Source organism: Acanthopagrus latus, chromosome 11 (genome assembly GCF_904848185.1).
Source record: "Acanthopagrus latus isolate v.2019 chromosome 11, fAcaLat1.1, whole genome shotgun sequence".
NCBI classification, from domain to species: Eukaryota; Metazoa; Chordata; class Actinopteri; order Spariformes; family Sparidae; genus Acanthopagrus; species Acanthopagrus latus.
This window is the reverse complement of record NC_051049.1, coordinates 28199896-28226724: the sequence shown is the minus strand read 5'-3', so window position 1 is coordinate 28226724 and position 26829 is coordinate 28199896. Positions and strand designations below refer to the sequence as shown.

At 41.6% G+C, this 26829-nt stretch overlaps 3 protein-coding genes across 4 annotated transcripts in view; 1 reads left to right on the top strand and 2 right to left on the bottom strand.

The window, feature by feature from the left end:
- The window catches only part of phactr1 (phosphatase and actin regulator 1), a 35603-nt gene extending 25784 nt beyond the window's left edge, over positions 1 to 9819 (top strand). For both annotated transcript variants that reach the window (XM_037115211.1, XM_037115209.1), the window contains exons 3-13: positions 409 to 489; positions 1437 to 1559; positions 1652 to 1855; positions 1945 to 2206; positions 3574 to 3779; positions 4445 to 4601; positions 5714 to 5769; positions 5859 to 5920; positions 6648 to 6788; positions 6875 to 6951; positions 8415 to 9819. In XM_037115211.1, coding sequence (XP_036971106.1) covers positions 409 to 489; positions 1437 to 1559; positions 1652 to 1855; positions 1945 to 2206; positions 3574 to 3779; positions 4445 to 4601; positions 5714 to 5769; positions 5859 to 5920; positions 6648 to 6788; positions 6875 to 6951; positions 8415 to 8430 — 1385 coding nt within the window. In that variant the 3' untranslated portion in view covers positions 8431 to 9819. The remainder of the gene's footprint in view (positions 1 to 408; positions 490 to 1436; positions 1560 to 1651; positions 1856 to 1944; positions 2207 to 3573; positions 3780 to 4444; positions 4602 to 5713; positions 5770 to 5858; positions 5921 to 6647; positions 6789 to 6874; positions 6952 to 8414) is intronic.
- On the bottom strand, positions 9419 to 15800 carry tbc1d7 (TBC1 domain family, member 7). Its single transcript, XM_037115212.1, has 8 exons — positions 15508 to 15800; positions 15077 to 15210; positions 13626 to 13706; positions 13322 to 13512; positions 12264 to 12401; positions 11576 to 11721; positions 10237 to 10366; positions 9419 to 10156 (listed from the first exon to the last, which is right to left on the bottom strand). Exons 2-8 carry the CDS (start codon positions 15186 to 15188, stop codon positions 10070 to 10072), a joined length of 885 nt encoding a protein of 294 aa, XP_036971107.1. The 5' UTR covers positions 15189 to 15210; positions 15508 to 15800; the 3' UTR covers positions 9419 to 10069.
- Positions 15801 to 16539: 739 nt separating this feature from the next.
- The window catches only part of LOC119029044 (desmoplakin-like), a 30986-nt gene continuing 20696 nt past the window's right edge, over positions 16540 to 26829 (bottom strand). Inside the window, exon 24 of the mRNA XM_037115576.1 lies at positions 16540 to 25846. Within this exon, the coding sequence (XP_036971471.1) occupies positions 17177 to 25846 (8670 nt within the window). The 3' untranslated portion in view covers positions 16540 to 17176. The remainder of the gene's footprint in view (positions 25847 to 26829) is intronic.

Sequence of the window (26829 nt, the reverse complement as noted above, 5' to 3'; positions counted from 1 at the left end):
ACCATCATTTTAGTCTTCAGTTTGCCAATAATACACAGGAGGATGTCCTGTGTTACAGAAGAGGTTCAGTCACAAAATTCTTGCTGGGTAGCGACATTGAGTGTGTTTACATGCACACTAAGAAACAGCTTTACCTCATGTACTCAGAAAGAATTCCACCTTATTGACTGAATCATGTAAATCCGCTTTTTTTCCATTATCACATTACTAAAGTGCAAGCAAACATGTCAAATCAGGTTATTATCATAACCTGATTATTCCCAGTTATCAGATTATTGTGGTCACGTCAACGGGCACAGTGATGGAGTCCAAACAAACATCTGCTGCAGATTCCTCAACAGTAATGAACGTTGTGTATATCCGGTTGTTGTTGTTTATTTGACGTTCATGTCTTTTCTGCCTCTTCAGTGTTGGAGAGGAAAATGTCCACTCGCCAGAGCAGAGAGGAGCTCATCAAGAAAGGAGTCCTGAAGGAGGTTTATGAGAAAGGTGAGAAAATAAAGTCATCAATAAAACATGAAGTGCTGAAAGAGCCAGTTGATAAAGGATTTGTTGGTTGACTTGATTTTGACCTTTTTATCTAGATTATCCAAAGTTTTTCTAGCTTTTCCCTGCCTCACATTACTTTGGTATTAATGCCTGCTGGTGTCACTCTGTTAATATGGTTGGAAAATATCTCGTATTTAGAAATTTGTGTATGTATAAATGAATGAATCCACTGTATTTTTTAGGCATATAAAGAGTTTTGTCTGATTTGTGTAATGCAATTATTATTATTTTACATATGATTTTGCATACATGTGCCATATCTTGTTTTATGCTGTATATTAGATATTCTAAATTATCACAAAAAATGAACAATTCCTAGACATCAATGATATTTAATGATATTTGAAAAATAATTATTTTCTTCTCTTTTTTTTTTTACAATTCAAAGAGAAAATAAATTACTGATTAGTTGGTAAGAATGTTGGGTAACATTGGTTTGTTGCTCCAGCTTTGCTAATAGTTATTTTCATTACTGAATAATCTCTGTTATTATTTTGATTAAAGGAAATTAGAAAAATTATAACTGGTAACGTTCACACTGTGGAAATTAAGATTTGAGTTTTTTCTGGAAATCCATTTCCTAAATCAATTATTTTTGAAAGGGTAATTTGGCGAGTGTTTGTTTTGTAATGAGGTAGTGGCTTCAGCCTCTTGTGGTCAAAATGAGAGTATGAGTAGTGAGAAAACTATTACTTCAAAAATTCAAAGAACTTAGAAAGTCATAAACAAAGGAGAGATTTATGTTCTTAAGTTGTTTCAGAGCTGACGTAGTTTGTTGCTGCTTGTTCCGTATTTTTATTTTCTAACAAAAACACTGCCTCGTCTGTTTTTATTGATCTATTTTTGCCGCTCTTCCTCCTGTTCATCCTTCCGCTCGGTCTGTATAGACGGCTCTTGCCCGGCTGTGCGAGAGGAGGTGAAGATGGAGAACGGGCGTTCTCCGGTGCTCGGCTCTAGCCAGTCAGAGTGTGAAGGTACTGAGCTGATGGAGGGAGCAGCTGCAGCTGTAGGTAGGCAGCAGAGCCTCGGCACCGTTGATGCCTCATTTGTCAACTCGTGTTGTAGTACCTGATTGTTTCATCTCGTTGTTTCTTCTCCTCAGGCTCGCTGGACTTTCATATGCCAAGTGAGGGTGCATGTCATCAGGACCACACCCCAAAATCCATCCAGGCTCCGCCCAAGAAGAAGTCCAGTGCATATCCGGCTGAAAGCACAGAATCAACGCTCTCCAGACCTCCTATGCTACACAAACAACCTCCTGCGCTGCCACCCAAACCCTTCAACAGGCTACCTAACCACATTACAGGTAAGGCTGTCTTCATGCATGCTCATAATTGGACACATGTGACACATGTGTGCACATCTAATCCTCTCACATCCTCTTTCTCTGTGCAGATGGCGCCCCGGTGAAGCTGCCGTGCATGTCAGTCAAATTATCTCCTCCTCTACCTCCAAAGAAGCTCTTGATCTCCGTACCTGCAGGGAGCATGGAGCCTCCTTCGCTCGCCTTCCAGAAGTGCCCCGCCCCTCCCAGCCATGCTCCAATGGGCGGGCACTCCCTGCAGTACGGGACTCTACCTGTCGCCCTCCACCCACCCAGCCGAATCATAGAGGAGCTCAACAAGACTCTGGCCCTCACCATGCAGAGGTTTGAGAGGTGAGGGTCACAACAGAACATTTTTATGTGTATGTTTTTCCAAATTATGGAAACCAGGTTTCTTTTCCAGAATATCAACTCTTAATGTGCTTTGAAAAAACAGCTGTGATCAGTTTTGTCACATTGCATTTATCAGCCAGTCAGATGGGTACCTCAGTATCTGATGAAGCTTACTTTAGTTCATTCTCTCACCAAACAAACAGTAAACCTTTAACTCTATACAGTAAGGTCACAATAATGGAATTTTAAACTTTGATAGAATACTAGCATTAAAAAAACAAAAACAGTACTCTGCTGTGCCCTATTAACTCAATAATAAGTGCCCCATAAGACTGAGTCCTCAGCAGCTGCCATGGGTTTGAGCCTTGGGTCTGAGGTCCTTTGCAGCATTGAAGCTGTCCTATCCAAATAAAGGCTAAAAGCCAAAAAAGAATCATAAAAAAGACTACTGCTCTCTATGAAATGCAAATAGCACATAGGTTTAAGACCCAGAGAAAGACCATATCGAGTAGCTGTGAAAGGAGTTTATGACCCATATTTGTGTTTCTTGTTAATCAGCAGCCTCTGGTGGCTAAAGTAATTATTACAGCAGCAAAAGAGGAAGTCAGGTGAGGCAGTTTAAAGAGGACGAGGTCAGGACATTCTTCCCAGCGACCACTGTGTCCCGTGCTTGAAACCAAAAGTCAACAGCGAGTTCTCTTTCTAGCGTAGTACGATTGATGAGTGATAAAGGCCACACCGGGAGGAGGTTGGGGATGGCTCACTGGGTTGGGTCAAACAGACAAGCGCAGGATGATCTGTTCAGTCAGTTAGGTATGAGGAAATGTCGCATTTCAAATGTGATATTGAAGAAATGATTGTTACTTGTGATAACCTCAGTACACTCAGGTTACATTAGAGTTCCTGCAGTGATGACTACGGGGAGAAAAACACTGACAATTTATCACAAATGATGAAACACACACACTGTGTCTATTGGAGGCACATTGGTTACACCGCCTCTCCTCCAGCAGGTCACTCCTCCTCATCCATCAGTATGATTGGTTGCCTGTCTGCTGGTTAATTTGCTACAAACCTGGCGCTGCTCAAGGCCGGTACTGTGGGTCATGGAAAAGCTTAGTGATGAGCTGTTTTGGTGTTTATTCTTTACAAATCAATCTTTTATTTCACAGCTTTGATTCCGAAAGAATGGCTGCAGATTTTCTCTCCATTAGCTTCTTCTGAGAGTTTGAGGCCAGTGATGGATCCCTCAACATAAATCATGCACATCACACACACACACACACACACACACACAGCTGCTGTGTTATTTCACAACTTCATGCAACACTGAGCCCATGCCTCTGACATTTGGCCTTTCCCCGCAGCTCCATGATGCACGCCGTTCCCACAGTGATGATCGAGTGCAACGACGACAAAGAGAATCTCCCCAATGAGGCGGACTACGAGGACCTGCCCGGTATGTACAAGGACGAGGAAGAGGAGGAGGAGGAGGAAGATGACGACGAAGAAGACGACGACGACGACGAAGAGGAAGAGGATGATGAAGAAGAAGATGAGGATTTGTTTACAAGTGGGTGTTTTTCGTCAGGGTGAAAGCATCCACCTGCTTCATGCAGAAATATGTTTACAGCATAATCTAACCAGCCCTGTTGTATTAGTTATGATATATAATATGTGCGCATGCATGTATGAGCACATATATTAACATGTGTCCATATGGTTGCACAAGCACAAACATCACACATGGCTGGAAGCTCTCTGAGCTAGTTTGTCATCAGAGATTTGAACTATTTAACACAGGAGCATGTGTATAGTGTTTTTACTGTATTCATTTTGCATGAGTAATAAACATACAATAGATAATACATAAAAAGAGGGGAAAAAGCAGGCTCGTGAGAACAAAAATAGAAGACGATGAAGTTCTACCAACGTTTGTACAACAGGCGCCTGAAATGATCAGTGTGTTTTCTAATGATATCTGCGTCATATTATACTTTTATGACATACATTGAGCTTCAGGGTAAACAAGCACTTACAAAAGACATCATCGTTATCTGGAATCTAATCTGATCACAGGACAAACATGACATATATTTGGATCTGCCTGTCTCTGTCGAGTTATGATGGGTGCTACAAGAAAAAACTATGAAGACGCGAGTGAGTGATCTGCGCCTGGAAGCTAACAGCTCGCACTAACGCATAACACCCATTTTGTTTCTTGTGCCATAACTGAAGGTACACTGGCCATGAAGGTTTTGAGAAAGGACTCTCTGGCCATCAAGCTGAGTAACCGTCCATCCAAGAGAGAGCTGGAGGAGAAAAACATCCTGCCGCTGCAGTCCGACCAGGAGAGACTCGAGTCTCGACAACAAACAGCCACCAAACTGACGAGGTGAGCCCGTGTGTGTGACCCTGTGTGAGCTGTGATGGATGTGACCTGGCTGCTAAAGAGAGCGGATGATGGATGATGAGTCATCGAGGAGAGAGGAGGCAGAGTTGAGATTAAAGCTGAGGAGCAGCTACAAGATGAGCAGACACGAGGGAAATGGGAAGTGCTAAGAGTACAGTGTGTAGTGTGAGGGATGAAAGGGCAAGTTTGAGTGAAAGGTGCTGTGAGCATGGGAGACACGAGAAAGATTCCCAGAACGATCTCATGATGGGGCGGGGGGACTCACTTTTCTCGTCTGCTGATTTAAATGACATATGCAGTCCACGCTGCTGCAAACAACATAGCTCAAATTTTGATAGGACTTCAAGAAAATTCATGAAAGAGGCTGTTTCCATTCACATCGGTCACAATTATTAGCAGCTGGTTGAGATAAGCTTGTTATGTTTGACCAACAGCCCCAAAGTCATATATATTTGATATTCAAAAGCAGCGGAAGGGACAAAATGCTTACATTTGAGAAGGTGGAACCAGAGGACTGAACTGATGTGATCTGATTTTACTCTATGATGCCTGATGTGAGCTGCACTCAAAAAATATAAGCCTCGCAAACTGAAATTAAATTATTTCTATAGTGGAGTGATTTACATTTATATAACTCCTCTTATGAATTGCTTACAATTGATTTGTGATGATTTGGTCACATTGATGCTATCTACCTTAAGACACATGTACTGTTAATCAGTGTTCATTAGCAGTGAATCAGAACACCCACCATCTTCCCCCTCCTCTGGCTTCTCTTTTGACCCTCTCAGTAGTAACAGTCTCAAGCTCTCGGCATCTTTTTACTGCTACTGTTCTCGCTCACTACCAACCATCCTCCCGACTGTATGAATCACAGCCCCACCTCAGCCTCAGTGTCTGTAAATTCACAGAAACACAACCTCACAATAAAATGTCGCAATCAGTCAGCTCGTCTCTCCAGGACAGCAACATTTCTGCCTGCTTTTTTTTTTTTTTTTTGATTTTCGCATGAACCCAGTGCAACGATGATGAAACACACGAAAGACACTCTAAAAATAGATTTCCTGAAATAGATGTGTCACTACTTTTTTCAGGCGTTTGAGTCAGCGGCCGACAGCAGAGGAGCTGGAACAGAGAAACATTCTCAAACGTGAGTAACTCTGCATACAGTGAGAGGAAACAGACACATTGATCATCAGCCTGTGTGATGGCGCTCTCTTTGTTTCTTCTTCCTGCCAGCTCGAAATGATCTGGAGGAGCAGGAGGAGAAGAGGGAGATCAAGAGACATTTGTCCAGAAAGGTGAGACGGAGGTGGAGAAGGACACCCAGTGGTTGTGCTCAGATGTTTAGTTCATGACCCAGCTGGAAATATAATCATGGTGACCTAACTGCCACCCTTCAGATTACAGTATTTTGAAAAGATGATAGTATTATCTGTTACATCATCCCCTCATTCTGTGTGTGTGTGTGTGTGTGTGAGAGAGAGAGAGATCATCTCCATCTTTTTTCTGACAGCCTCAGGACTGTTGTCCCACAGTAATCATGTTATTTCATTATATGTCATGATGGATGAAGCCACTAGTCTACTGCAGAGAAACAGTCACGATTCCACCTCAAACCTCAGTTCCACCCTAACATTTTTCAACATGGTCCTCTAGGGAGCAAGATCTAAAAAATATGACAATTAACTTTGTTCTCCCCTAAATATTCTGTTAATTAAAAAGAAATTAAGACAAGCATTTTCTTTTTTTACAGTTATAAAGAAAAAAAAATTATCATGGAAGAATGTTTGCCCACTTGATTTTACACATGAAAAAAAACTTGATTGCCTGATTGAAGCCTGATAATTAAACATACATTGTAATGGAAAAAACCACCAGAGACCAAGAGAATCCATCCATCTCAAACTTGACTCAACGTTGGCCGTCCTTTCTGCAGACACGTGTTCCCCAGCGTGCGTGTTGCAGAATGCTGAGTTCGACTTGGTAACGATTGGACTTACACGACTTCTTTCCTGCGTCTTTTAGCTCAGCCAGAGGCCAACAGTTGAGGAGCTGAGGGAGGCGAAGATCCTCATCCGCTTCAGTGACTATGTGGAGGTCGCCGAGGCTCAGGACTACGACAGGAGAGCAGACAAGCCATGGACTAGGCTCACTGCTGCTGACAAGGTTAACTTAACACACGCAACAGCTCTCAACAATTCCTCATTAACTCTGGGTTAAGTTGGTCTGTACTGTGTTTGTGTGTTGTTCAGGCTGCCATCAGGAAGGAGCTAAACGAGTTTAAAAGCACAGAGATGGAGGTGCACGAGTCAAGTCGTCATTTTACCAGGTAGGACAAAGTTATGAGGCTGTAAAGTTCATCACATACCAGACAAGAATCAAGGAAAAAGTTAAGGTTTGTCTGAAGTTTTAGGCGGTCAAACATCGTTTTTTTCAGCAGTAGGACCAAATATTAAAGTTTGTCCAGAGGGTGGTGCCAGAGGAAAGGTCATGCTGTTAAAATGAAAAGGGTTTATCTTTTGCACAACAGCCATTTAAAGGAATCCCAGATTACATTGTAAGACTTGACTCAGCCTTTATCAGTGTAAGCTGCACATTGTCTGCCTCGGCAGTACCTACAATGTGCTCCTGTCACATTATTCAGAACATAATTATGAGCAGCCGAGTGTGAAAACTGTTAAGTTCAGAGTCAGGGGATTTCTAGCCACTGCAAAATCTCCTCGCAGAAGCTGCCAACAGCTTCAGGGGCACGAACACAGCAGCAGTGTTGATGTGGAATGACATTGTTTGGTTTGAATGGAGCCATGAATTGCAATGCAATGATGGTTGTCAATTTAAAAGATGTTTTTGCAAGTCAAAGTTGCAGTTTGTCGTAATGATAGTACCTTTTAGTTTTGTGTGAAACTGCTCAGTGAACTAGATTTCTCATCTGGCACAATAGTCTGGTGCCTGTATGGAAGCCCTGCGGGGTAAAATTTTGTTTTGTTTTCTGGTGATCCATTTTCCAAATCTGATCTAAACTGTTTTTTCTCCCATGTTTATGATGGGAGAACTTGTGTGGAAAAAAAACAACTTTTGCCAGGATTAATAAGCTACATAATTTTTTGTAAAAAGTGAAAAATAACATTTTGGCGGGGAGAAAAAAGGCTCATTTTTAAAACACTAAAAATAATTCCCTTGGTTCCACACATAGGATTTTTTTTTTTTCACAAACCAAAAGTCAGTAGAGAAAGCAACTTAGATCAGAATGGTTAGATCCCCAGATGAAAAAATGAAAAACATTCAAACAAAATCTGAAAAAAAAAGGAAAATAAAAATGTATGCTTGTTTCCATTTCCAGATATATGGTTGTATTTATTTCATTCATGAAAGTTTTTTTTTCTCACATTTCTTTTATTTTCCTGCCAATTTTTTTTTAACTCAGTTTCACAATAAAAACAAGTAAATTAAAAATGGCTAACCACAAGAAAATAATGTTTTTTTGGCAAGTGTAAACAAGATAGCCCTCAGCAGTGCAGACAGCTTTCATACAACCCCAACAACTTTACAGGTACATTACAGGAGTAAAGAGATGTCCCAGAATGCAGCGCACTGGCTGAATAATTACCTGTTGGTGATGCTTAAAAACTCTGGGGATTCGTCCTCTGTGTTTGTGAATATCTGCAATTAATTTAGTGGTAATCCATCAGTTGTTTGCTGATGTTTCATCCTGGACAAAAGTGAAACCTGACCTGAAATTGCTCAGCCTGAAGCCGCACTGCCTCACTTTGTTGTCATGGTTTCTCTCTGCAGGTTTCATCGGCCATAAAATGACTGAGTCAGACCTTGGACACGCTTTTATACTCCCACAACGAGCCTCAAGTGTTCAGACTGCTACTTGCTGCCCTCGTACTGCTAACTGTTCCTTTTCCAGCGTCGACTTCAAACTGACAGACTGGACACAAACACAACCTGTGAGCTGCGGCCTTCACAGGAAGCAGGAGCAAACACTTCTAGATGGATCAAACTGGCATCTCCACTCAGTGGCGATTTTAAGGACTTCTTGATATTCAAAAGCTTTTCTTTGTCATTTTTTTATGATGAAGAGGTGGTGATTTGCTTACTTTGCAGCACTTTTGCTTTTGGACGTCAAACACAGTATCTGTGCCAATTTTCAAGGATAAGAATGGTAGGAGGTGAAGATGGGACTTTTCTTTTTTTACGCAGGGATTGATTTCTTGCCTTTCACCATGTTCTCACTCTCCTTTCTCAACTGGACTCCTTTCCTTGAGGGTGCACTTGTCAGGACACCGTTTTTATTCTACAGATGACATCTCAGTTAGCGTTTATCTAATTTTTCCGGAGGAATTGAAATATTTACAACATCTTACGTTGTTGTAGGCAGCTGAATCGTAAGCCAAAATGTTGCAAAATCTTAATCAAAAATCCCCAAATTTTCTCTGCAAGCCAGTAACAGTAAACAATGAAGGTCGCCTAACACACACATCAATCAACTGAGCAATAATTTCAGATTTTTTTCCTCATCTGTTTATGGGCTGCATTCAACACCTTTCAGACTTCAGATCCCCATTTTAAACCAAAGCAACTTGACTTGCTGTGGAAGTCGCAATCTTGAATGCATCCTAGAGTGATTGCTGTCCAGAGTTCAGTAACGCGCTGTGTCACTGTGCCTACAGGATTGTTTACAGGGATTTAAAGTTGCCAAATTTACTCATCTCATTTGATACAGAATCGTATCTGTAGACACAGTCAAATGTTGCCGAACTCTCTGCTCAACTACAACAAAGTAGACTTTGTTTTTTAATATTTCATATTTTATTGTCTCAGATGAATCTTAAACGGTACAAAGTCAGAAACCCTGCCACCTTGTGTTTTCTTCTTTATTGTTTACAGTTCATGAATTTCAGTTTTGACTGTATCATTGGGAGAACTGTTGTGTGTGTGTGTGTTATGACTGTTTTGAGTGAATGTGTGTGTATGCCTACATACAAGCATCAGTAACATTACTGTCTCTTGTATGTTTAAAAGTGTTTTGGGAGAAAATATTCTGAGAATTATAAGACTTGTACAGATCAAAGAAAGTTTTCAAATGTTTTTTGTAAAGCAGAAAAACTGCATGTGAGTATTAATTTATTGTGAGTCTTCTATGATGTATGCAGTTTCTTAAAGAAAGAAACTTATTAAAAAATAAGTTAAAGCTTCTTTGCCTTTTTGTGCATTCACACTTACGAATGTCCACTCTGTTTGGAAAGTATTTTCAGTGTTCAGGTTCTTTCCACTTCTAGATTATCAGCTGGGAATTGACTTGTCAATATGATAAATGGCTCTCATCTCTTCAATGAAAGTAGTCAGTGATGAGTTTTCAGTTCAGTAATGCAGAGATGAATCCCTGCTACTTGTACGGCAGAGTCTGTCTGTCGGTGAAGACAAAGTCAAGTCCCTCGTGGTTACACAGCATGCATCGGAGTGCCACAATATTTGTGCCAAAGGTCGATCGCTTTAGTCACAATAGCGTCTGTGTTCTCCTGCGGTATCTGGAAGGGAAAGGTTAAAGTGAGGTTTTATAAGCACACCTACTGTGCATCAACAATGACTGTTACTGTCATTTACTCACGTTGCACAGAAACTTGACGACGCTTTCAGGCCGGTTGATGCCCATCAGAATGATCTTGTAGCTGAGCAGAATCTCCAGGGCCACAAACACCAGGATCTTACAGGAACCACTGATCACCTTGTCCCACACCCTGAAAATAATGATAGTGCTCAGTGACGGGTGTGAAGAAAGTAAGATCAAGATAAAACAAAAGCTTCGTAAGTTGGCTTGAAGGATATTTCAATTCAAGCAAAGTGCGTTTCTGACAATCGTGTCTGAGAATTCAGACAAAACAGAGAGTAAGGCTGTCTCTCAACCAGATCATATTTGTTCTAAGCAACACATTTCAGAAAATGAGTGAAAGTTTGTCAGGAGATTTTTATTCTTATTTTGTACAGCTCAGTTTTCAAAATGATGTCATTCTAAAGTGACCAATTAAAAAAAAGAAAAGACTAGGCAGGACTTTGTTTTTGTCTTTTTAAGTGTTAGACTTGGTGCACTTTATCCTCTTGTGGTTGAAATAAGTATTGCAAAAACAAACTTGAGCCTCCCAAAAATGAAAATCTCCTGGAAAAAATATATATATATATATTAAGAAGAAAACCTTTCCCCTTTTGACATGGTTTCAGATATGAAAGAAAAAAAATCTCCTAAAAAGTTTTTTGTTCACTTTGTGTCACACATGAAAAAAAGGATACAATTTAGATCAGACCCAGAATCAGGATGACCAGAAAAAAAGAAAATCTTCATGTGCCCTTCAGGGCTTTTGTAAGTAAGGTGCAGTATACAGTTAAAACTTAATTAAAACCAGTACTTCCTTGTGTAGCAAGCTTCCACTGAGAAGCATTGACACACTGTCACTCTTTATCTTTATGTGGCTGCATGTCTGAGTGCATCCTAACACCAGGAACAGGACACACAGAATCAGCTTTATGACAGACATGGAGAGTCATAGGTGCAAAAGAGCACTGTGCAGGATAATTTGTTGCAAGAAACGGACAGAATTTGAAGGCAACTCCAAAACATCAGGCGGCAGCATACTCTCTTACTGTTGCCATCTACTTTTAGCTGTTGCAACTAGCTGCCATTGACCATGCAGCAAAGAGTCCCAATTAGCAAGCTGAAGTTTTAACAGTCATGGCAGGAACTTAAGGCACCATGATCGTCTAATCTGAAAAAGCAATCATCTTAAAGTCAAATTTGGTGTAGTCTGATCTTATCTTAATTCAGTGGTAGAAATTTGGTTTGAAGAAAAAACATCTTGCATATTATCATGCACAAATAAATAATAAAGAATAAAATAAGAAAATCTATGAAACCTTGCTGTGTGTTGGCTGATATGCTGATCAGGTAAACTGACCTCTGCAGACTGGACTCAGGCAGGCAGCCAGCGAAGCAGCGTCTGAACCAGAGGCTGTAGGGCAGCTGAGCGAGAGCTCCGCTGATCTTCAGATGGTTCAGCAGTCGAGGTTCCTCCTGACTCAGATAATGCTCCAGGCTCTTTGGCTGTACATGAATATAAGAGGAGGACACCACAAAGTCTTAATTCACAGTGACGCACATTACAAAATATTGTGATCCTGAGTGGACCTCCTGAGTCTTTGTGACATCAGTTCATTTTAAAAACTATATTTAAATGAGGATTCATTATGTTTCATAACTTTTCACATTTGAGTGGCATGATGTTTGCTCAAAATGACACCAAGGCTATAAGGAGAATAATTATCTTTTAAATGAAGAACCCTGAAAACTTGCCAATAAAACAAAACACTTAAATTAATTTCACTTTTCAAATATTGAGTGTTTTTATTTCTAAATTGATGGAACATTTTTTCACAATTTTCTGCTACATCTTGTGGCCATCCTCAGAGAATTGACAATGCTTCAAACAAGACAAACTCTGTCTGTTCCAGTCAGTGGACCTTATGTTAATAATTTTTCATCAAATATTTTTAAGGTAAAAAATAAACCTTAAAGTTCAAATTGCTTTGAACAATATTTTGGTGACATTCAAGGGTTTTTTCCTTGGAGCTCATTGTAACACTCACCAGATGGGGCACTGAGTCTCCAAACTTTGTGTGGAACTGATTGACAAAACACTTGATGAGCCAGTAACAGTCGATGGGATCATCCACAATCTCCTCCATGGCTCGACTGATAGAGAGGAAGTCCTCATTCTCTTCATCCTGAAACAACATATCAATAATGTTACAGAACCAAAGAATAAAGAAAACAGAGAGAAATCCAAGTATTACCAACCTGAAATGGGAGGTGTAAGTGGTGTCTTATCACAACATTAACAGAACACACCTGTATGAACTACCATATAAATCAAATGCAGTATTTAAAATATGAGCTGCAGTGTGCCTTGTATTTAAAATTATTTCTATTTGATCACCAATTTCTTTAAATGTATGAATGATTCATTGCATGAAAAAATGTAAATATGGGTGCTTTCAACTCAAAACCTACAAGTGACACAAAACAGTTCATTTTTTTTTTTTTGTTTAAGACTCATGTCTTATCACTCACATTTTGGTCCTAAAACATTTCATTTAGGGTTGCATCTGTATCAAAATCCTACTGTCCTCTACATAAGACCAGAACAGATATCAAAAGCTTAAATTTAAGGCTTTTTAACACCTATTCAAGATCCATTTTTACCAAATACAAGGCTGATTTTAGGACTTAACAGCATTGCAGGCGAGTGTAAAGATAATTAGTAGCTATGTGGTAGGTAGGTGTTAGGTAGAAATATAGTTGTTGGAGTCCATTAAGTGATTTACATTTTGCCAACATAATAGTGCCAGTAGGAATTAAGATTGGATGAGGTCTTGTGGTAGGTTTAAAGATTTGTCGCATTAGAAATGTGGACTTTCACAAGGAAGAACTTGATTCATTTTGACAAAAAGAAACTAAAAGATGGATTAGTGAAATTAAATAACATGTTTGTGGCAATGAAAACTTTTTGAGGTCTTAAATTCATAAAACTGAATTTAAGGCTCTTTTAAGGATTGAGGCTCCTGCTGGTGCCAAAGTTCACCATACATCATCTCCAGTTGTTATGGTGCATTCTCAGCCTAAATTACGACAATATTCCTCTTACCGGGGCAGAGGTCTCTGAGCATCGAGGGAGCACCTGACTCTCCAGCTGGAACATGCGCAGGTATATGTGGGTGGAGGGTGTGGACGAGTTTATGTATCTCATCACCTCCAGAGCCTCCAGGATATCCTGGTACTGCTCCTTCCTGTAGCCTCCCACCAGAAAGTGAGAGTCACTGTGCGGTGGTAAGATTCCTGCAGGAACAGGAGAGTCTGACTGGTTAATGTTACACTGAGAAGTTTATACATAATGCAACCTTGGAAATGCAATTCATTAATGTGATATAGGTTATGTCTGTGTGTCTTACCCAACAATACTTTCCACACATGGATCCTGTACATGGAGGGGAGAGGAAACCTCTGACTGAAGGTGCTCAGCTTTTCCAGATCTGTTGGAAAAGTACAAACATCAGTAACAGGACGAGAACTGACAAAACGGAACAAGAAGATGGGAATAATCTGTGGGACAATATATCCAGGAAAAAATTATTTTAATGTGTTGCTGATACCTTCTGAATGTAATGTTTCTGCTTGCCTCATTAAGATCACCAACGGTTTGAATAAAATGAAGAATTGTTTTGTTAACTCTAGGCTTCAGCTTTAAAGATTTTAAACAATGCAATGTATGCTCTATTCAAAGGTCAAGCTGAATTAAATGTAGCCCTTGTTTCCCCAAAATGTGTCAAATGTAAGTCAGATGAGTGTAACTCACACTTTCTAGTCATGCCCCTGACTGCATAAATTTTGCGATGAGATATTTCAATACAATTAGGTATGCAAAGATTGAAGGATGCATTTATTGTGGTAAATTTCCATGATCAGGTTAACTGTGAATATCCACATGATTGACTTAAGACTACAAACTTTTTACTTGCCCTTGTGATAGTTTCTCTGCCATAAGCTTAAACAATACCCCTCTTCAGTTGTATAACATAGATTTAATTATTCATCCTTCATTTTATGCAGGGCAACCTTATATGATTTCCTTCTAAAAGATCATTTTTCACCCAAAAGGATGTTCACTAAAAAAAGATGTGTCCTACCTATAATGCAATGTTTCTTAAAGTGTAAGATAAACTGATTCCAATATAATTTAATGTTATTTTAAGAGTTTTAAGCATATGTTTTTAACATTTGAATAATATTGTAAAATTGCAATCATTCAGCCAGGATCATCACAACATCAATCTTCATATCGCTCCAGGCCTCGGCTCCATCATATGATTTCGAGTATGTACTTAGAAAAGAAAAGGTACTGTACCATTGTCCCTCTCAGCTAAGATTTGGGATCCCTTTTTGGATTATATAACGAGGACAGGGTATCTTAATAATGTATCTATTCATGTCTGTGTCTTGAGATACATTGTCCACCTCACACTTAATCCTAGAATCTCTGTGTCGGGTACTCTTTCAGTGTATGTGCTTGGTTTTGTCTTGATCCTGAATACTCCACTGGACTTTTGGTCACATTGGGTATTACTTACTTATCTTATTTTAATGTACATCTTCCATACACCACCACTGTGCCTTATATTTCTGGTATTTTCTGTTTGGGCAGGGTGTCGGTTTCTACTGTTGTTCAACTATTGTTTCCTTCTACTTTTTTGTCTTGAATCTGTATTTTGTGTATTGGAGAAACTAAAAATAAAATAATAAAACTGACTGCTCATGTGACTAGCTGCCGGCCAAATTCATCCAGCATGTAAACCATGTTTAGACAGATATGTTCCCCGTGTGTTGGCATATGATTGTTACCTACCCAGAGGATTATCCTTGAGCAGTATTTCCAGTGATTTCTTCTCCTCCACTCCTCTGAAGCCCACCTTCTCATAGTATGCAGAGCGGAAGTTTCTCTGAGGGTCGTCGGCCATACTTCGACCAGGTCAGTGACACCTACACAGTATTTCCCCCAAAAAACCTGTCAGGTTACATTGGCTTTGGCATAAAGGGCAAAACTCTTATCTTATCTTGGTATTATTTAACTTGAAAGTAGATGGTGCGGACTGGTTTAACGTTATGTTTTGTGAGAGCAGCAACGGTAGCGGTTAGCTTCATGTGGAAAACTATTCCCCCAGTGACAAATCCTTCGTCGATGACACGCCGTTTAGTCCTTAATTTAGATTCATTAAAATACGTTTAGATGAGCAGAATAGAGTGACAATTGTCAAATAAATTACTAGCTAGTCGTACCTTGCTCTGGTGTTTCTCTCGCTCAAGCTGCTTCACCTCACCGCCCTAAATCTTTAAGCGAATTTAGCTAACATAACTTAAGCCAACGAGCTAACATTAACGTTAGCGAATACGAAGGGTTTGTAACTGTAACGCTAACGACAAGTCCACCGGATTTAGTGACCTACATTTGGACAGTCTCATGGCGCTACTGTCCAAAACCACATTTCCAAAAATGAACTGAATGGGACATCTGCTACATGCTATGAGCGGTTGTTTGTATCGAAACACTTCCGGGTAAGACTATCAAAATAAAACGCACGTAGCAATAGTAAACATGGCGCACTTGTGTCTATCGTGTGATACTGCTTACAACTCGGCCAAAATGTTCCACCTTTCAAATGTCTTCAGCATGGTTTTTCTTCAGTAAAACGGTTGTACAAAAAGCAAATACATGCTAAAGCCCTTTATGCTTTTATTTTGAAACTGAGTTTAAGCAAAGTAACCCGTTTTTCTATCCATGGTCTACTTTATGCTTGACCAAGGTGAAAAGATGAGTATCTGACTCTATGGGGAAACATCCTTTACAGCTTTAATTTGTGCTTTCCATATAAAAGCTTTAAATTAAAGTTTTCTGTTATCGGCTCTCAAGTTTCTTAAATTGGCATAGCTAACAGATGTCTAAATTCTTTTTTAAATTATTTTACAAGCATCAAAACTTACATGATACTGAAGGTTAAATTAATTTAAAGCTATTGAAAATCTAAATGAGAACTGAAGACAAAGAGTTATTACAGACACTTATTTTAAGCTTATTTAGCTTTCATTTTAGTATTATTAACTAAACCATTTTCCCAACTTTATCCCTTTGTATGATTATAAGTGGAAAAGAGTTTTATTGTTACAATTTTATACTTTAGTAGAATAAAGGTCCTCTGCAATTGTGGGCTCTTACAAGCACCTACACACACAGGAATATCTATGATATCTTACATGAGGCTGTCAAAAGTGTTATTCTTTATGAAACTGACCATGAAAGAGAACAGTCATGAATCCCTATGAGCAAAAGACTCAAAGCTCAGCTTTTATTTTAAGATATTGAGAAACTGTTACAAAACACGAAGCACTAAACAGCAAAAACAATGTTTGACAACTGATTCTGTAAAAAAAAAGCAAATAAATGTATCTCAACCTTGCATCCCTTCTCTCACAAAATAGGCATTTTAGATGTCCAAATAATGTAAACACGATACTACTATGTTATTGTTACTAATGTAAAGCTTACAAAGATATATCATTCCATGAAGATTTTGAAAAACTATATTTGAAATATGTGTATGCAAGAACATGGAAATCATTTCCAAGCCTATTTTAGAGGCACCAACATTTATAATCACATGTTTAATTTTCAATCAAAATACCTTTTGATGGGTGCCATTAATACTTATGTCCACTTTCATAAAGAAACAGCTTGGCATTTTTTTTTTCGATAATCACTTGAATTACAGCATTTTTTAAAAGCATAGCAATACCAAAGCTAAAATCTAAAACTATACAAAAATAGTTTTGAATTTTTTATCTCACACCACCCACACAATTTCCAATTCTTTTCTGAACAATCAATGTACTCTCAATAAAACTGGATTCATTTGCATGAGAATACTATGAGTGAGCAGAACCTTTTCTTGATTTATTTGGTGGAAGACGAGGAAAAGAAGCTGAAGCTAGAATGACCGTGGCCTCCAGTTAATGAGGAGGTAGGGGAGCCTAAGTCCAAACTGCTCCTGCGTGAACTTCTTCGTGAGCCACTCCTGGATCCGGTGGTGGATCCTGGGGCAGAGGAGACATTGTAAGGACTGCTGATTCCTCTTGAAGACACAGATGATGCCTGGAGCATTTTCACCCCTGTGCTTTCCTCGACCAGGCATTTATCCAGAGCGTCCTTGTAAGAGATCTTAAGTTTGCTCTTCGGGCAGGTTAGGTTCTTTGTGTGATGGTTGATGTCTTGGAGCCTCTGAGCTGCTCTCTCATCGAGCCAGCCCATTTTCAAAGCATCTTGGATGGTTCTCCGACAGCCCCTTTCTGGGTCATAAAGCCCCCCTGTCACAAGCTGGAACTCCATGAACCTCTGCCCTGCCTCATATGGCACCCACATCTCCTTCATTGCCTCAGCAACAGACATCTTCTTCCTAGTTTTAACATCCTCAAAGCCAATGTAGGCTTTCTGGGCAGGCTTGAGTTTAGGGACCATGTCATCATCTATTATACCCAGGCGGGAGGCCTCTTGGATGCCAAGCCTATGGCCATTTGTGGGATTGACAATTCCTCCAGTGCAGGCCTGAGCCTCCAGTAGTCTCTGTGCAGTGATGGAATCCACCAGACCACGATCTAGAGCCTCTGTGATTGATATCTTTTCTAGAGTCTCTGTGTCAAAGACGGCACCCACAGGTTCCTGTTCACCTACTGTTTCAATAGGGGAGGCAAGGCTGATAGACACACTGGATATATTCCTAAGGCCATCACGTGAATCTGGAGATACACTGCGGATTGCACTGCCTCGCCCTGTAACAGTGGTAGTTCTTGTTGTGGTCATCTTGGCGAGAGTAGGTGATAAGGGTCTTGACGAGACTGATGATGATGATGATGATGATGACACTGACAGTGGAGCTGAGGCTCCTGTTGTTCTAAAAGTTGTTGATGATTTCACTGATGATGCACCTGAAGATGCAGACATTGAAGTTGTTGTCGATGATGATGATGACGATGACATCATTGAGGATATACCTGAGGCTGCTGATGGTCTTGAAGTTGATGATGAAGATAGTTTCACTGAGGATGACCCTGAGGCTTCCAGTGGTCTTGAAGTTGATGATGATGACGATGATATAACTGAAGATGTAACTGAGGCTACTGATGGTACTGGTCTGGAAGTTGATGATGATAATAATGATGGTGAAGATGATCCATGTTTGGCCTTGCTGGTGATGATGTCTGCAAATTGAGTAAGGGTGATGGCACGTGATCTGTACCTATCTAGATCAGATTGAGTAATTACTCGTTTTTCAAGCAGATCAGTAATATCATACTGTCTTCCAGTCTTCCTGTCAATGATAACAAACTGTGTGGTGCCATCTGGAGCGGTGATAGTGATCTCCTCCCACTCGCACTCCTGCTCAGACAGCTCCAGGAAGGTCTCGTGGTCTATTAATCCTTTGTTATATGCTTCACGTACTGTCATCTCTTTATTAGTCTCTGGGTCCACAATAACCACCCTCCTCTTTCTCAGAGTGTTCTTCAGAGTTGACTCTTGTTTTTGCTTGTCCACAATAGGCAAAAGGATGAGGCCAGTCTTTTTATCTGTTATACAGCGTTTCTTAAGCTCTGAATAGGTTAGGATTTCCTCTGTGTTTGGGTCAAAGAAACCCTTAGAGTCAGCACTCTGATCTGTCAGGATCTTTTTCATTTTCTCATCATAGCAACCTCTCTTGTAGGCTGTGTTCACATCAATACGATGGCCGTGTTCAGGATCAATGATACCACCGCTAGCAATCTGGGCTTCTAGCAGACGGATGCCATGAACTTTCTCCACTAGACCTCTTTCTATGGCCTGATAGAGAGATATAGTCTTGTCTGTGCCTGGCAGTTTATAACCAGCCACAGCCTTCTCTGCTGATAGAAGGTTGTCCTTAAACTCTGGCCCGAACAGCCTTTTACTGTAGGCATCACAAACAGTCAGGTAAAGGTTGTTGACAGGATCAACAATGAAGCCTGAGGCAGCCTGGGCCTCAAGCAGTTCCAGAGTTGTCCCTGGTTGCAACAGTCCATCTTTCATGGCCTGATAAATGGACATCATCTTATCATTCGCCTCATCATAAACTCCTGCTATGCAGGTTGAACCTCTAAGGTAGGGGTGCAGACGGTCTTCAACATCCTTGATCATCAATTTGCCCTCCCTCAGTTTGTCCATATCAGAACGTTCCAGCAAATTAGCATCCACTAGATCTGTGACCAACACCTGATCCCTGAGCCCCTGGACAGTTAATGGCTTTTTAGGTTCAGGGAGGAACAAAAGACCTGTCCTTGGATCTGCTTTGCATTTTTTCTTTAGAGATATATAGGTGGTTGCTTGTTGGGTGTCTGGGTCCAGAAAGCACTCAGGATTCTGGTTCAGGGCCCAGTATAGATCCTCATCTATGAGATCCCTATCCTTAGCAATATCTTTGGGAAGGAATACACTCAGGACAGGGTCAAAAATACCCCCTACTGCCTGTTGAGCCTGAAGCATCCGTAGAGCTGTGTCCCTGTTGATTAATCCCTTCTTCATGGCCTGGCCAACTGACAGGAGCCTGGCAGTACTGGGGTCTCTGTAACCTACAGCAGCAGCCTCAGCAGCATACAGCTTTGATTCATCCTCCTTGTCTACTACTCCTCTAGCACATGCTTCTTTCACTGTCAGTTTCTGATTATTCCTGGGGTCAATGATGTGGCCTGTGGCTGCCTGAGCATTGAGTAGCATGTCAGCACAGTCAGATGGCATTTTCTTCTGTTTTTTTGCCTCTGTAAAGGACATTTTCCCTAAAGGTCCAGCTGCCACACCAGCAATTGATCCTGTCCCCTTTAAAAAGACCGTCTTATCCACAGACACCTCAGGAACTGTTTTCTCCCCTTTAATTAGTTGGTTAAATGTTGGTTTGTCAAGAACCCCACAATCAAGCAACTGCTGTGCTGATACTGGCTTACGGACACCATCAAAGATCAGTTTGGAAGGGTCTGACTTTTCAGTGATTGGCAGAAGCAGCAGACCTGTGTGAGGCTCTGTCTTGCATCTTTTCTTCAGTGCCCCATAACTAGCATCATTCTCAGTTTCTGGATCAAGGTAACACTTGGGACTCTGGTTCAGAGATTGACGGAGATTATCATCCAAGAGGCTGTGCTTGATAGCTGTGTCTTTGGGGAAGAACACACTGAGGTTCGGATCTAGAATGCCTCCCACAGACTCCTGAGCCTGCAGCAGACGTAGCCCAGTTGTCCCATCAATGAGTCCCTTCTTCATTGCCTCAAACACTGAAAGTGGCTTAGCTGTGCTATGATCACGGTAGCCAATAGCAGCCGCCTCTGCTGCCAATAATCTGTCTCGATCTCTAATATCCACCACTCCTCTGGCACATGCCTCCTCTACAGTCAGCTTCTGATTGGTTCTAGGGTCAATGATGTGGCCTGTGGCAGCCTGCGCTTCCAGTAACAAATCTGCACTTTTCTCAGGCAGAAGCATCTGTTTCTTGGCTTCTGACAAAGACATTTTGCCTTGACGTCCAGCTTCCACCCCAGCAATGGGTCCAGTGCCTTTCAGATTGACTGTCTTTTCTATAGATACCTCTGGAACAGTTTTCTCCCCTTTTACTAGCTGGTTAAATGTTGGCTTGTCAAGGACACCACATTCAAACAATTGCTGTGCTGAGACTGGCTTACGGACACCATCAAACATCAATTTGGTTGGATCTTTCCTCTCAGCGATTGGCAGTAGTATTAGACCTGTGTGAGACTCTGTTTTGCACCTTTTCTTTAATGCCCCATAGCTGGCATCGCGTTCAGTGTCTGGGTCAAGGTAACACTCAGGCATCTTGTTTAGAGCACGACAGAGGTCCTCATCCAAAAGGTTGCGCTTAATAGCTGTGTCTTTAGGAAAGAACACACTTAGATTTGGATCTAGAATACCTCCCACAGAGTCCTGGGCTTGCAGCAGGCGCAACGCAGTCTTCCTATCAATTAGACCCCTTTTCAGGGCCTCAAACACTGAGAGGGGCTTGGGTGCACTACGATCCTTGTATCCCACAGCAGCAGCTTCTGCTGCTAAGAGTCTATCTCGATCCCTATTGTCCACCACTCCTCTTGCACATGCTTCCTCTACAGTCAGCTTTTGATTGTTTGTGGGATCAATGATGTGGCCTGTGGCAGCCTGGGCATCCAGAAGCAAATCTGCACTATCCTGGGGCATGAGCATCTGATTCTTTGCATCTGATAAAGACATTTTCCCTAAAGGTCCAGCTGCCACACCGGCAATCGATCCTGTCCCCTTTAAAAAGACCTTCTTATCCACCGAAACCTCAGGGACAGTTTTCTCCCCTTTCATTAGTTGTTTAAATGTTGGTTTGTCAAGCACCCCACAATCAAGCAACTGTTGTGCTGACACTGGCTTCCGTACACCATCAAAGATCAGTTTGGAAGGGTCTAGCTTCTCAGTGATTGGCAAAAGCAGAAGACCTGTGTGAGGCTCTGTCTTGCATCTTTTCTTCAGTGCCCCATAACTGGCATCATTCTCAGTTTCTGGCTCAAGGTAACACTTTGGAGTCTGGCTTAGAGCACGAGAGAGGTTTTCATCCAAAAGGTTGCGCTTGATAGCTGTATCTTTGGGTAGGAACACACTGAGGTGTGGATCGAGAATGCCTCCTACAGACTCCTGAGCCTGCAGCAGACGTAGCCCAGATGTCTTGTCAATTAGTCCCTTCTTTATGGCTTCAAACACTGAGAGGACCTTGGCTGCACTACGATCATTGTATCCCACAGCAGCAGCCTCCGCTGCCAATAATTTGTCTCGATCCCTGATGTCCAGCACCCCTCTGGCACATGCCTCCTCTACTGTTAATTTCTGATCAGTTTTAGGGTCAATAATATGGCCTGTGGCAGCCTGCGCTTCCAGTAGCAAATCTGCACTTTCCTCAGGCAGAAGCATCTGTTTCTTGGCTTCTGACAAAGACATTTTGCCTTGACATCCAACTTCAACCCCAGCAATGGGTCCAGTGCCTTTCAGATTGACTATCTTTTCCAGTGACACCTCTGGAACAGTTTTCTCCCCTTTTACTAGCTGGTTAAATGTCGGCTTGTCAAGGACACCACATTCAAACAACTGCTGTGCTGAGACTGGCTTACGGACACCATCAAACATCAATTTGGTTGGATCTTTCCTCTCAGCGATTGGCAGTAGTATTAGACCTGTGTGAGACTCTGTTTTGCACCTTTTCTTTAATGCCCCATAGCTGGCATCGCGTTCAGTGTCTGGGTCAAGGTAACACTCAGGCATCTTGTTTAGAGCACGACAGAGGTCTTCATCCAAAAGGTTGCGCTTAATAGCTGTGTCTTTAGGAAAGAACACACTTAGATTTGGATCTAGAATGCCCCCAGCAGATTCTTGGGCCTGCAGCAGACGTAACCCAGTCTCCCTATCAATTAATCCCTTCTTCACTGCCTCAAACACTGAGAGAGGCTTAGTTGTAGTAGGATCCCGGTAGCCAACAGCAGCAGCTTCTGCTGCTAAGAGTCTATCTCGATCCCTATTATCCACCACTCCTCTTGCACATGCTTCCTCTACAGTCAGCTTTTGATTGTTTGTGGGGTCAATGATGTGGCCTGTAGCAGCTTGGGCATCCAGAAGTAAATCTGCACTGTCTGTGGGCATAGTCTTCTGTTTCTTGGCCTCTGAAAAAGACATTTTTCCTGAAGGTCCAACTGCCACACCAGCAATTGGTCCTGTCCCCTTTAGAAATACCTTCTTATCCACTGACACTTCGGGGACAGTTTTCTCACCCTTCATTAGTTGGTTCAATGTTGGTTTGTCCAAGACCCCACAATCAAACAACTGCTTTGCTGATACTGGCTTCCGTACACCATCAAAGATCAATTTGGAAGGGTCTAGCTTCTCAGTGATTGGCAAAAGCAGAAGACCTGTGTGAGGCTCTGTCTTGCATCTTTTCTTCAGTGCCGCATAACTGGCATCCTTCTCAGTGTCTGGGTCAAGGTAACACTTCGGACTCTGGTTTAGAGCACGTGAGAGGTTTTCATCCAAAAGGTTGCGCTTGATAGCTGTATCTTTGGGTAGGAACACACTGAGGTTGGGGTCAAGAATGCCTCCCACAGACTCCTGAGCCTGCAGCAGACGTAGCCCAGTTGTCCCATCAATTAGTCCCTTCTTTATGGCTTCAAACACTGAGAGAGGTTTAGCTGTGCTGGGATCCTGGTAGCCTACAGCAGCAGCTTCTGCTGCCAATAATCTGTCTCGATCCATAATATCCACTACCCCTCTTGCACATGCCTCTTCTACAGTCAGCTTCTGATTGGTTCTCGGGTCAATGATATGGCCTGTGGCAGCCTGTGCTTCCAGTAGCAAATCTGCACTTTCCTCAGGCAGAAGCATCTGTTTCTTGGCTTCTGACAAAGACATTTTACCTTTACTTCCAACTACAACTGCAGCAATAGGTCCAGTCCCCTTCAGATTAACATTTTTGTCTACAGACACCTCTGGGACAGTTTTCTTTCCCTTTTCTAGATCTTTTAATGTTGGCTTGTCCAGCACACCACAATCAGCCAGCTGCTTGGCTGTGACAGGCTTCCGAACACCATCAAAGACAAGTTTGGTGGGGTCTAGCCTCTCAGTGATTGGCAAAAGCAGAAGGCCTGTGTGAGGCTCTGTCTTGCATCTCTTCTTCAGTGCCCCATAACTGACATCATTCTCAGTGTCTGGGTCAAGGTAACACTTAGGACTCTGGTTTAGATCTTGACGGAGGTTTTGATCCAAAAGCTTGCGCTTGATAGCTGTATCTTTGGGGAGGAACACACTGAGGTGTGGATCTAGAATGCCTCCCACAGAGTCCTGAGCCTGCAGCAAACGTAGCCCAGTTGTCTCATCAATTACCCGCTTCTTAATGGCCTCAAACACTGAGAGAGGCTTGGCTACACTGGGATCCTTGTATCCCACAGCGGCAGCCTCTGCTGCCAATAATTTGTCTCGATCCATAATATCCACCACCCCTCTCACACATGCCTCTTCTACAGTCAGCTTCTGATTGGTTCTGGGGTCAATGACATGGCCTGTGGCAGCCTGTGCTTCCAGTAGCAAATCTGCAATATCTTCCTGCATCAGCATCTGTTTCTTGGCCTCTGACAAAGACATTTTGCCTTTACTCCCCACAATAACTCCAGCAATAGGCCCAGTCCCCTTCAGATTAACTTTTTTGTCTACAGACACTTCTGGGACAGTTTTCTTTCCCTTTTCTAGATCTTTTAATGTTGGCTTGTCCAGTACACCACAATCAGCCAGATGCCTGGCTGTGACAGGCTTCCGAACACCATCAAAGACAAGTTTGGAGGGGTCTACTTTCTCAGTGATGGGAAGAAGCAGAAGGCCTGTGTGTGGTTCTACTCTACATCTCCTCTTCATTGATGTATAGGTAACCCCCTCCTCACTCTCTGGGTCCAGGTAGAGCTCAGGTCTCTTATTCAGAGCCTGCTGTGTGTCACTGTCAATTAAGTTGCGCTCAATGGCGGTGTCTTTGGGAAGGAATACACTGAGAACAGGATCTAGGATTCCTCCAACAGACTCCTGGGCTTGTAGCAGGCGTAGTGTTGTATTCTTGTCAATCAGTCCTTTCTTCATGGCCTGAAATGCTGAAAGGGGTTTGCTTGTGCCAGGACCACTATATCCTACAGCTGCAGCTTCTGCTGCAAGCAACCTCTCTCTGTCCTCTTCATCAACTACACCTTGATTACATGCCTCATCAACTGTCAACTTCTGATTAGTTCTTGGGTCAATTATGTGGCCTGTAGCAGCCTGAGCATCCAGTAGCAGATCAGCGCTATCTGGTGGCAGAAGATTCTCTTTCTTGGCTTCGGTAAAAGTCATTTTGCATAGGGGTCCAGTAATAGACCCTGGACCTTTCGGACCTTCAATTACCACCCCAGCTATTGGTCCTGTTCCTTTGAGATTGATTTTTTTGTCAGCAGAAACATCAGAGACAGTCTTTTGCCCCTTCACAAGCTGGTTAAATGTAGGTTTGTCCAAAACACCACAGTCAAGCAGCTGGTCTGCTGTGACTGTTTTGCGGACGCCATCAAAAATCACCACATCCAAGGTTGGGGGCTCTCTAGCTCTCTTCAGCTCAGTTTCCATGGTTTGTCTGTGAACAGTCACCTCTCGCAGTTCTTTCTGGAGGCCTGCAAGCCTACTTTTATGTTTCTCCTCAAGCTCCTTGAGTTCCCTCATCAGCCTCTCTATCTCACTTTTCAAAGAGTTCTTTTCCCTCTCCAGGCGGTCCTTGTCTGAGTCATATTGCCTGATTAGACCCTGCTTACTATCATACTGGTCTTTCCAATAACCTAAATCCCTCTTCATCCTTTCATTATCATCCAGTAGACGTTGTTTATTGCGAAGCTCAGACTCTAGAGTCATTTTGCTGTGACTAAGATCCTCCTCTAGCCTTTGAGCGCGATCTTTGTCCTTTTCCAACAATTGAAGTTTCCGCAACAGAGCATCTCTCTCCATTACAATGTCATTGTACTGGGACTGAATGGATTGCATTGTCGCTGTTGTCTGTGGGGATGGAAGCAGAGAAAAGCAGAAAGACAAAAGGTTAGTCAGCTCAAAAATATATTACTAAATTCACTGTATATGAAGAGCCATACATTTTTTATCTGCATTTCACATTAAAGTATACATGAAAACATTTTGGAACAAAAATTAAATAAAAATGAGAATTTTGATGCTACTGAATTTTGGACTATCGAGGACAGCACACATTCTTGATTTTTAATATTTTCCACCAGCACAATACTGAAAGGAGGTCCAACATTTGGGTTTACAACTTATTTTAGATCATCAAAATGGATGTGGCAAATTGATTGATTCTGTTCTTGCTTTAGCTCCTGTCTATTTGTTCTGTATCTTTGTCTTTTTAAAACTTGATTAAATCAAATGAAACCACATCATAGCACAATGTATAACAATTACACAACCCAAAAGTTATTGTTATTCATTGTAACTGTAGTCAAAAAGTCTGTGTGCATTCCTCCAAAATATGATTTACTTTGTTGAGTTAGTAATGTACTATGCAAACTATCAATTCTCAAGAAAAAACAAAGACAGTGTCATACAAGAATGGGAAGTATATAGATAATGGCTAAAGTAGTCAATTCCTAAATAACATTTTTTAGCACAAAAAAATACTGAGTGAAATCAATACTCCCAGTCCTGCAGACGATCCTTTTTTCAAACTACATGTTTACCCTGCCATGTTTAAATCAGAAAATCAACTATTTCAACTATACTTAGTTCAGACTGGGACAGTCGCTGTCTACATTCTGTAAATTTGCACAACAGCACAAATAGATAATGCCAATAGATAGGAGCAGAAGTTGACTGAATGGTCAAAAATTGAAGGAGGAGGTGCCTCAAATACTTTAAATTAGGGGTATTTTGGGTGTACATCAGTGCTGTTTTTACAAGTTTACAAACTGTGTCTTAAAGATCATTAAGGTGGTACAATAAAATGATAAACAATAATCCAACCATAGACA